This window comes from Podarcis gaigeae (genome assembly GCF_964106915.1).
Source record: "Podarcis gaigeae genome assembly, chromosome: 11".
Lineage (NCBI taxonomy): Eukaryota > Metazoa > Chordata > Lepidosauria > Squamata > Lacertidae > Podarcis > Podarcis gaigeae.
The window spans coordinates 44,679,065-44,691,164 of record NC_139687.1 but is presented as its reverse complement, the minus strand read 5'-3'; the positions used below and the strand labels follow the sequence as shown (position 1 = coordinate 44,691,164).

At 40.1% G+C, this 12,100-nt stretch overlaps 1 protein-coding gene across 1 annotated transcript in view; it reads right to left on the bottom strand.

Moving 5' to 3' along the window:
* Positions 1-12,100, bottom strand: part of HCN1 (hyperpolarization activated cyclic nucleotide gated potassium channel 1) — a 189,337-nt gene that overhangs the window by 46,277 nt on the left and 130,960 nt on the right. Inside the window, exon 4 of the mRNA XM_083703466.1 lies at positions 11,085-11,303. Within this exon, the coding sequence (XP_083559592.1) occupies positions 11,085-11,303 (219 nt within the window). The remainder of the gene's footprint in view (positions 1-11,084; positions 11,304-12,100) is intronic.

Sequence of the window (12,100 nt, the reverse complement as noted above, 5' to 3'; positions counted from 1 at the left end):
TGATGGTGTGAGCTCCCCCTGCTTGGTCCCTGCTCCTGCCAACCTAGCAATTCAAAAGCACATCAAAGTGCAAGTAGATAAATAGGTACCGCTGCGGCGGGAAGGTAAACGGCATTTCCGTGTGCTGCTCTGGTTCGCCAGAAGCGACTTAGTCATGCTGGCCACATGACCCGGAAGCTGTATGCTGGCTCCCTCAGCCAATAAAGTGAGATGAGCACCGCAACCCCAGAGTCGGTCACGACTGGACCTAATGGTCAGGGGTCCCTTTACCTTTACCTTACACATAATTTGCAGGTGTTCCTTCTTGAAGAGAATTGAATGTTCAACTGTGGCTCCAAAGTTGTTTCATGGCGGGTGTATCGGAATAGAACCTACAACACCTATTTGCCTGGTTATGGGTTAGAAGACTGTACGGGATCCTGTTGGGTCTGTCTAGTCCAAAATCCTGTTCCCACAGTGGTCCACCAGATACCTATAAAATCCTGCAAGCAAGACATGAGCACAACAGCACTCTTCCATTTGTGATTCCCAGCAACTGGTGCTCAAAGGCCTATACCTAGCTATAATGAATAACAGCAATTGATAGTCTTATTTTTCAAAAAATTGCCCGATCCTCTTTCAAGGCTACCCCAAAAGAGGCCAAACCCTGAATTTCAGCTTTGTTGACTGGCCCCAGGAAGGCCATTATGGAAGGTGGGAAAGCTGATAAGGATGATATCTGAAGACACTGCCCCGCTTCCATGGAATTTCAGCATGAGGTGGGGTTTTTTATTACTTCAAAGTAAATTAAGTTATGAGCATTGTGTTCTATATTAAAAAATAAATAAATAAAGCAAACCACTGACTCCATGGGAACAGACCGAGAACATGAATCTTCTTCAAAAAATTCACTCAAACTTAATTAATTTCTCAATCATTGTAACTGAAATGAACAATAGTAAGACATTGTATAAACTGGTTATTGAGATGAAATGTTTAATTACTGAGCAGAAGTTAAATGGTATTATAAAAATTCTTGGAAGGTAATTAGTAAGGGGTCCTGGATGAGGGAATGAGCAGACAGACATGGCAAGCAGCAGACTGCTCACAGTGCTAAAAACAATAACTGCATTCCTCTGTTGAGAAAAAAATGGCATTGAGGCCATCAAACCACCTTTGACAAACAGTTACAATTATTATTAGCTTGGTAGCTCTAAGTATGTGCATAGCCTTCCTGGCAGAAAATAAACCAAGTAAGATGAACCCTTTTGCTGAGGGAAGGGATGGGAAGTGAAGGTTATTTTTTTTGGGGGGGGGGGAGTACATGGAGCGCATGGTAAAGGTTCACATATAATGCTAAACCATGCCTAACTATAATGTCGACCATAGTTAATAAACCACAGCTAAAACAGAGACACTTGGCAGACAATCACTTAAACCTTAGCTTTCATCACAGAATAATTAATAGTACCAATGAGAGCAGCCGAGCCCTGAGAGCAGTTTAATTCTTTTGCCACTCTTCACTCGCAGCTCTGTAGCTTTTGGGCAGTGATAGTCCTTCACCATGGTTAAGGAGTAGGTCAGGATTTGCACATAATGCTAAACTATAGTTCACATTAACTAAGCTTTATAAACCAGCTATAAACCTTGGTCGACAAGTGGTTTTTGGCCATAGTTATTATATAAGCCATAGTAAAGCTGCTGTGATGGGTTTGCGCATACTGCTAAGCCATAGTTTAGTGTTATGTGAGAACCATGCCTTTCTGTGGTAGCCTAACTGTTAGCCTGATATGTCAGTGCATCAGATGGCATGAAGTCATCTAGTGGGGTGGGGAAAAACATACCTCATTTCACATTCAGTCAGTCATGAACAAGCTGTTAATCAAACCAAGTAGAAGGTATTTTGGCTATACTTGACAAATATCCCACAATTTAAAGAAAATGACCCCTCCTGTGCTAAACATAGGGCCAGCATATGTCCAGAATTTCCTGGATATATCTGTGATTCATCCGCTGAAAATACTGCCCAGGTGGAATTTTCAGAAATTGGTTAAAATGTACAGGAAAATCTAGGTGTATGGTAGCTCTTATTGGAAGCTTTGATTTTTTTGTGAAATTTCTAAAAACATTCTTTTAAAATAGCTCAAAAACTAATTTTTGTTGGGGGGGGGAGGAGCTTTTGCTATTATTACTACTAATAAACACCAAGGTAAATAAATATAAGCAACCTTCTTATTTTCCTTTACTGTTCAACAGATGGTACAATTAAGAATCCCAAGGCACAAGCTAAATAACTGTATCTAAATAGCAGTGAAAGAGAACACACATTAAACCCAGATGACTAAGAAAAAACTTTTAAAATCATACTGAGGTTTTTTGACATTGATCATGCATCAGCCACACCATGAAATGGTTTTGATTACTCACATTATTTCACCCAGAGTGACATGTACTATAATTTCAGCTATTTCTTAGGCTGAATCAGTAAAATCGTTTTATATGAAGAACTGATTGGAGGACTGTTATCGGCCAAATGGTATAGTTATGCCATTTAACTGTGACTCTCTATGTTCTTTAAATACGGAGTTATACAAAGCAATGGCCTGGGATTCAGACTCACTTACAGTACTATCCTAACAATGTTTGAGGTCCAATCCCCAAAATCTCCAGGTAGGGCTGGAATTTTTCCTGTCTGAAAACCAGAAGACCACTGCCATTTTGTGTAGAGAACACTGGGCTACATGGACCACTAGAAAGATTCGGTATGAAGTAGCTTCCTGTGTTTCTAAGCTTTGTCCTCTAGCATTGCTGGGCGATGTATCAATACAAAATCTAAATTGGTTTGAAGTCCACATCGTGGTAATGGTTTCACAATATCCAACATGACAATATATCATGAATCATGATGTGTGTGTGTGCAGGGCTGGATTTAGGTTTGATGAGGCCCTAAGCTACTACAGGTAATGGGGCCCTTTATATGTCCAGCTGTCCTTTGTCAACAACAATTTTTTTTGCATTGAATATATGCTATATGGTAATTTATGGATCTAATAGGTATCTAAAGCCATTTGCACATGTTGCCATGCAGAATGTAGGAAGAAGAAGAAGAAGAGTTTGGATTTGATATCCTGCTTTATCACTACCCAAAGGAGTCTCAAAGTGGCTCACATTCTCCTTTCCCTTCCTCCCCCACAACAAACACTCTGTGAGGTGAGTGGGGTTGAGAGACTTCAGAGAAGTGTGACTGGCCCAAGGTCACCCAGCAGGGAATCGAACCCAGTTCACTAGATTACAAATCTACCGCTCTTAACCACTACACCGCACTGGCACCCTATATATAGAAATGAGCAAACCAGTGGTATTTTAGGGAGCAGGCTAGCAGGCAGGGCCCATTATTTACATCATAGGAGCCTACACAACACAAAACAAAACAAAACACTGTTGCTGTTTGTAGGTTTTATTTTATTTGTTTTTTATCTTATATTTTGGAAATGTACATCTAGTTTTTTTTCCCTTTAATTTTTTGGGGGGGCCCCAAGAGAGTGGGGTCCTAAGCTATAGCTTGCTTAGCTTATACGTAAATCCAGCACTGTTTGTGTGTGCCAAGTAAAAATGGGGGGGGGGGGATGTGAAGCGGGTCATAGTGATTCCTGCAGCCCTTGTAGCTTTGTACTATAAAATAACAGTTGTAACGATGAGTTAAAGTAACTAAAAATGTGTCAGTTTTAGACCGCTAAGTAGTAGCTGTTCACCAAGACATTTAGCTGGTTTATCATGATGTTGAAAACCAGACACCACTCAGCCCAGAACAACATAGGGAATGGCAGACTCATAAAGTGAGTGACTTCAGATATTCTGCTTCAAGCTCACTCTTACAAATGATTGTCTTCTTGCGGGAATATTGTAAACACTACGGTGACTAACTCACAATAGATCTCAGCTCTTCTCCTGTGAACTGGAAAATTGAGACTTGTGATTTTCTGGTTCATGGAAAAGAAAGGGCAATCTAGTGTGAATTAAGTTGCTCCAACATCACACTGCTAATGGAAACAGACCACTAGCATGAGAAGGCATTTTGTGCGATTGGTGCTAGCTAGATTATTGCAGCTGATTTGTTGACAGCACATTCTTGCTGCAGCCTTCGCCCATTTTGCCTGTTTTTCTTTCTGTACAACTATAACTCACTCCAATCACCTCCTATATGGATCCTGCTATGTTAGAAGAAATTAGTCACCGTGATTTGATTCTAAGCCTATCTAAGGCTCCTGCTTTAATGGAAGATACTACTGGCAATGAGTGAGTCTTTGTATACACTGATGTATTTTCAGTTATGAATATTCTTCCTTTAAAGAGTTGGTTTAAGATAGTATATGTCTTTAAAGAAACTTTTTCTCTTCCAGGGATATTTGGTAGCATTCTTTATAATCACACGTGTGTACCATATTAAGTGTGGATTGCTCCACTATAACTCATCTTGTCACTTTCTCCTACTTATTAATGAGACACTCTCCTTACAGTAGGGCTTTTACATAAGGGAAACTGCCTGAGGTAATTTATCATAACTAAGCTGACACAACAAACTCATTTGCCTTTCACTTTCTCACCTTCCTTGTATTCTCTCCTTGCATTTCATGTTAATTATAAAGTATTATGCAGCAGTAGTTAAGTAAGAGATTTCTTCCCACTGACATTGTCATGTGGTTCAATGGTCCTGGGACCAAACTTCCCACTGCTGGAAAGATTTTAGGGCTTCCTTTGTTTCTGGGTGTTTTACGGTCACCCAGATTTTGTCCACTACACATCAAAGGGCAAATCCCACCAATAAGTGTCATTATTTTACAATCTTCCATGCAAGTGTCTCAGAATTTGCATAAGGTTTGGTCCAGACAATATCTAGCATCTGATTCACTCTTCCTAATGACGTCAATGGGACATGACCTCCAGAAATTGGTCATATTACTTTGCTCACTGTGTTACACACACATACACTGCACAAAATAAAAATAGATGCATCAAAACACTTCCCTGGTAAAAATCTTTAGACTATCATAGGGATATTTTTTTTACACACTGTACTTTCCCCACAAACCTTTCAGCAGATTTATTTTGCTGTGTTTCCCCCCGCTAAACTGCCACAAATATCGATCATGCAATATTATATTTTGTTTCATCTTGCATCTTCAATAGCATCAGAAAGCTTCGATTCCGCTTTGTAGGAGATAAGGCACAGGCTAAAGGTGTCATCCACGGAACACTTCTACCGGAAATATTAACTATGTGCTTTCAGCAGTCAACAAGAGCCAGCAAAGCACACCAAGGATCAAACTAATGCTTTGAAACACAGAAGTGAAAAACAAAAACAAATTAACACTTCAGTGAACCCAGCGATATGGATCACAGTATTGCTTTACACGTGCATGCACACTGAGCGGAAAGGGGTAGAAGAAACACAAGATTTTCCACCAATCTCTCAGCCTGTCAAATGACAGCAGGGAACCCACAGAGGGCTGGTTAACACACATGTTTATCGCTTGATGATTGCAAGGTGATGACCTGCATATATGGATCAAGCCTTCATCAATGTTATCACAAATGTTTTTCTTTCCAGTAACTTGACTCTCATTGTTCGAACATATGCAGTTATGAATCATGAAGTCTACAGTTCTCTAGCATGGAGCAATGAAACGATAGGCATGCCATGTATGGGGTAAAGCTGAAGGCCTCTAAGTGCTCCTTTATTTCTCGTTATTGTACTATCAATGTTCAGGTTGCCTCAGATACCAGTTAATTCCAGACTTTTTCGACCTGGGATCCTCCAGAGGTATGGGACTACAACTCCCATCACCCCTGATCATTGGGAAGAATAGGGTTTATAGTGCAGCAAAATCTGAAGGGCACCATAGTAACTACTCTTGGTCTGTAAACCCCTGGTTCCAGTCTTAGCAAATGTTTGATATCTGAGCACTCAATTTCTGGCTGGAGAGTTTCAGGATGGACTTTGCTAAAGCATGACGATTAGTATGTAAATATTCAGCAGTACATCAGAGAATTATGTATAGAGTTGTTCACACACTGGGCTACCGAGTTTTCAGCATGTAGTCTCACTGATTTAGGGGGAACTTTGAGACAGCATTGTGTAGTGGTTAGAGGACTGGACCAAGACCTGAGAGACCATGGTTCAAATCCACACTCAACCATGTAGCTAACTTGGTGACCTTGGGCTTGTCACTGCCTCTCAGTGTAACCTACCTTACAGGGTTGTTGTGAGAATAAAATTGGGAACAGGGAGAATCATGTATGCCACCTTGAGCTCCTTGGAGGAAAGGTGGAATATAAGAAGAATAAACTTTCCATTAAAGATAAATGACCAAAGATATGCCCCCCAATTGCTTTGTTTCCAAGAGCTGGAAATTGGTGCTAAACTCTTAATCACTTTGTATTGCTCTCCCCTGAATTCTTTTGGGACCAACATCATAGAATCATAGAATCATAGAGTTGAAGGTACCAGAAGGGTCATCTAGTCCAACGCCTTGCAATGCAGGAATCTTTTTTCCAATGTGGGGCTCAAACTCACGACCGTAAGATTGCAAGTCTCATGCTATACCAACTGAGCTATCAGGTGGAGATGATAGGCCATCCTTGTCACAAACACCTCCAATCTCAGCAGCCTGAAACATGGTTTTTTAAAAGCTTGTAATGTGTACTAGAGCAGGCTGTGCACACGTAGATCTGCAGGATTGCAACCTTGGGCTTCTTTCATGAGGAATCTCTCAGTAAAAGGCAGCAGGTTCAAGCACAGACACAGAAATATGCCTACAAAGTTAGATTCCCCGTCTAACTTCTTTCCCACAGAACTGATTTAATTTTGCTATGAAAAAGCTGCTGTCTTCGCAATGAGCTTACTGTGCATCTTCCTGTGGAATACTGTGAGAAAACGACTGCATAACTCAAGCTGAAAGGACATTTTACAGGTAAATTCCCATGACAAAGAAAACAGGGTGTGGGGAAAGGATTGTGCTACTTGTCATCTCTAGAACAGGTAGAATCCAGGAGAAAAACAACTATATTTATACATGGCATGTGTATTTTATTTGTATCAAATGTCTATACCATATTTTGGAAGTGTTATTCGGAGAATTGCAACAAATATACAGAGAATACTGGGGATGAAAAAAGAACCAGTGATCTTCTACAAGAATACCACAAGAATAGCAGAAGTCACTTGCTCACTCCAACGAACTAAGGCTATCATGAGTCTGCCAAGAATTCTGGCTGTTCGGAGCTGTCTATGAAAAGAATCTGAAAAACCAGGGGAAGGGAGATGGTATGGAGGAATGTTGGTGGAAAAGGGGTGAGCACTCTGCATGGTGTGTGTGTGTGTGTGCGCGCGCGCAGGCATGTTTCTATGGCCCACTGCTCCTTTGTTCAGCATGCTCTAGTCCAGTGGCCATTTCAGTTGTCAGCCATTGTCCTTTAATCTGCTTTTGTCTCCTGCAAATTCTGAACAGATTCCAGCCTTTTGTCCATTCTGCAAACTATTTGAAACCATCTAATTTCGAAAAGTTCAAGCAGACTGTTCAATGGTTTCAAATTACTGAAATATCAGAGGTTGGGAACAGAAGACCTCTGATACCCAAGGGTCCTGAAAACAACCATCAAAATCTCGGGCAGGTGGATTTTGTTGGTTGAAGCCGTTCAGCAATTCTAACATTTGCATCATGCAAGCTAGCCTACATAAGTTGAATACTAAATGCAGCTGATGGATTATTTCCCTAAAGCAGGTGGCACCAAAGTGATTATTACTATCAGTTTGCTCAAGTATCTGTCAAAGTCGAAATCTATTATGTGGCATGAAATACAAACGCTAAAATATAATGACAGAAACAAGACCAGAAAAACAACAGCGGCACTCTTCCTTAGTACATTTTGAAATTATCTGGATTTCAAGACAAGAAAAATGCATCCAGATATAAAAGAATCCTAGCACCCTTTAATCATAGAAATACTGATAATTCTCCTGATGGATTTTATATCCTCCTTTAGTCAAATAAATGTTTACAGGAAAATAAGCCTATTTTTAACACGCAGAAATGTGGTGGCAGAACAGGCAGCAAAGAAACCTAGTCTTTGAAACAGCCATTTATCCTCTTTGTAAGCAAAAGAGAATAATCCTTATCAGAGGCTTGCATGATACTCACTCAGTATCATTCAGTGCATTCAGTTTTCAGGCCCACAAGGGACACAGGGTGAAACAAAAAGAGCAGTACCAGAGCCAAAGAAACAGGTGATGGCTTCTGTCTATCATTTCAACTTTAATATTTAGTTTTTCTATCTGAACGGTAGATCCCAAGAGACTCAAAATAGATAACGTCTTAAGATAACCCAGGCAAAATATGCACAAATAAAAGGGCATCCTCTGCAGGCAGACTATGCATTATGTAATTCTGGATTTGCAATCAATGGACATGGTAGAGGTAGTCTGCCCTATCAGATCTTAATAGCAAGAGTCTTCCAGTGCCAGATATCACAGAGGGAATGTACGGAGAGACCTAATACGAACTCCTGGCTCTCAAAGACCTTCAAAAAGCATAAGGGTGATTTCAAACATAAATCTTAATTGCCTAATGATTTACATTTATTTTAATTTATATATGATAACTTTCCACCAACAAGTGGCCACCAAGGGTTGACTTGTGGAAATCAAAATATTACAGGATTTTCAAAATTCTGGTGTGGGGGGAATACTTATTCACGACAAAGAAAAATAAATAACCATTTAATTCAGTGTTTCCTTTGTTTATGTGAGTGAAACGGGTAAATGAAAATCTAATTTAATGGTTTACTTGCTCTTGTACAAAAAATGCAATTGTTAAATGCTACCTGAGTTTGAACATAAGGGTATTAATTCAGCTTCCATACAAAGTCGGGAAAGCCAGTATTTAGTACCGTTTACTCTAAATAAATATTTATACAAATTTACATTTTCTCTTGCACTACACTATGAACTCACATATATATTGTCAAGTCGGAATCTTTTAAGTAACAGCTGATGAGTATTAAAATTTAAAGAATCACCCAATACTAGCATTCTAAAATCCATGATTTTCTCAAGCCAAAAATCATTTGTACTATAGTATTTATAGAAACATCACATTTTGGAAACTATCAAATCAAAATCAAAAACATAATATAAACATTACAAGCAACAGAAAACATTTCAAACACTACTAAAACGTTTAAAAGGCCACATAAAAATGTGTCTTGTTAACTTTTCTAAAACAGAGAGGGCGGGGACCAAAGGTAGCTCTGAAAGGAGCATATTCCACAATCTGGGAGGCACACAGGAGAAAGTCCTTTCATGTACACCATAAAGAGGATGTCTTACAGGTAGCAGTATCCTAAACTAACATCTTGAACAGAGTCTCGAAAACATTGGCAACTAGCACAGATCTTTCAATATTGGAGTAATATAATCCTGATGCTGCCTAGCAGTCTGGCAACTGCATTTTGTACCAAATGAAGCATCTAAACCAGTGGTTCTCAACCTTTTTTTGGCCATGCCCCACCTAAGCATCTCTAAAATCCTGATGTCCCCCTCCCCCCAAGACATATAATTCTTATTATTCAAAAAGTGAACTCCTGTTCACGTGGAGGAAGTGTAATAGGTCATTAACTTGGTCTAACTCATTATCAAATTGCCCCTCTTAAAAATCAAATTGACCCCGTGTGGGGTGTGTGCCCCACGTTGGGAACCATGGAACTAAACACTCTTCATGGGGCTGGCAGGCTCTGTGGAGAACAATGCAGCAGTCTAAATGTGATATAACAAAGCACGAATCTGGTCTCCAAGCTTGATTCAGCTCTAGCATCTTCTCCTTTGTTCAGATATTTACTTTGAATGCCAACATCCAACTCAACCACCTGCCATTGACAATTCTACATCAACCCTCTGTCTTCACAAACCTTCATTACTGCATCCCTCTCCCAATGAAGATACTATGATCAGGTTTCATCTACTGCTGATCAAAATGCCTACTGCTTTAGGTTCTTCTGTTCCCTCCCCATTTAGATCAACTGAGCCTTTTGTTAACAGAAAGTTTTATATTACCTTCCTATTTTCAGTTCATTCCCTCATTGAATTTCCTGCAGCCTTGTTGATCGAACAGTATCTGTTGCCTCAATCCCCACCCCGCAGAATCTCCTTGCAATGTATTATAAACACTTTATTCTTTAAAGCTGGTCTTTTGCCCACATTTATTCCCTCTGTTTATAAGTATTTTCTACTGTATAACTGACACTAAAGCAAAATAAATTGCAGGTATAATTGTTGGTGGCTGTTTTGCTCCTTCTAATCTACAGAGGGTGACATTCTTAAGGAAGGAAATTACATTTTTCTGATACTTATACACATATACACTGTTTGTCACAACGTAGTATATGACAGGACAACAGGATCAAATCACACAGATAATTTCAGTAGGAAGCTGCACATGAAGTTCAATAACTTCTTATGTGTCACAGGATGGGTTTAATAAGCATTTGGAATGTACAATACTTGATTATGAATACTAAGAAATTCTCACAGATGGTATTATCCTCCCTGCCCCAGCATATTCTCTGTGGCTTTATCCTCTAACATTTAGCCATGGTTTATTCAGATATGGCTGTTTGATCATCCAAACCCTACCTACTGGTTTAACTATATTTTGTTTCCTGTCAACAAGCCACGATCTGAAGCCATGATTTGTCATTGGCTTATGAACCTTAGTTTGTTTTAACTATGGCTTGGTGCAAATTTCCTTAACCATAGTTTGATTGGCTATTTCACCTCAGCAGTTCCTCAAGCTACAAACATGGGAGGTGATAGCAGCTATAAAATAAGGCAAGCTTTGGAGAAATAAACTAGGGTCTACTTGTGGTTAGCTCATGGTTTGGTCAACAAACCATGGATTAGTGTTACATGTGAACCAGGCAATTATCTATCATTTCTCTCTCTTTTTCTTATCTGAAGAGATTCTGAGAAAACTCCACCCCCCCCCCAAGATTTAACACAACTTGATAACTAGAGACTTTGAAAACAAAAGTCGTATTTCAGAGCAAATTACCTTCTCTTGGTACTGACGCCGTGATGAATCCAAAGACTGAATCAGGGCTGTTGCATGACCCACAAACATGGCGTAGCAGGTGGCCCCCACAATCATACTCAGCATAGTTATCCAGAGATCCGACATACTGACAGGGGCTCTGGCTCCATAACCAATGCAAAGCATGTGGCTCATGGCTTTGAAGAGAGCATATGAGTATTGTTTCCCCCAGGAATCATTCTGCAACAGAGAAAGGTAACAGAGAAAGGGCTTGAGTCAGCTAGGGCAACAAAGGAATCTGAGCCTATGTCAGAAGAAGCTAACTTATCTTGAAGGAGCGTCCTTGTAATACATAACTCAGAAATGTTAAAAGGGATATTTATTATCACTACATCGTCACAATAATGCCTTCGAGGATGTCAGCTATTGATACAATCGCACAGAAGACTGTTTCACACATTGGATTTCCTTACCAATATTGTATTCTTAAGCTCACTGGTTGAAAGGGAAAGAAAAGAAGACATTCAAGGCCTTGGGATCAATGTATTTAAAATAAATAAATAAATAAAAATATACTATTTTGATAACTAGTAATATAGCTTTAAGGGACGCAGGTGGCGCTGTGGGTTAAACCATAGAGCCTAGGACTTGCCAATCAGAAGGTCGGCGGTTCAAATCCCTGTGATGGGGTGAGCTCCCGTTGCTCGGTCCCTGCTCCTGCCAACCTAGCAATTCGAAAGCACGTCAAAGTGCAAGTAGATAAATAGGTACCGCTCTGGCGGGAAGGTAAACGGCATTTCCGTGCACTGCTCTGGTTCGCCAGAAGCGGCTTAGTCATGCTTGCCACATGACTCGGAAGCTGTCTGCAGACAAACGCCGGTTCCCTCGGCCAATAAAGTGAGATGAGCGCCGCAACCCCAGAGTCGGCCACGACTGGACCTAATGGTCAGGGGTCCCTTTACCTTTACCTTTAATATAGCTTTACCCTTCAGAGAATGATAGAACTGTAGAGCTGGAAGGGAACACGAGAGTCATGA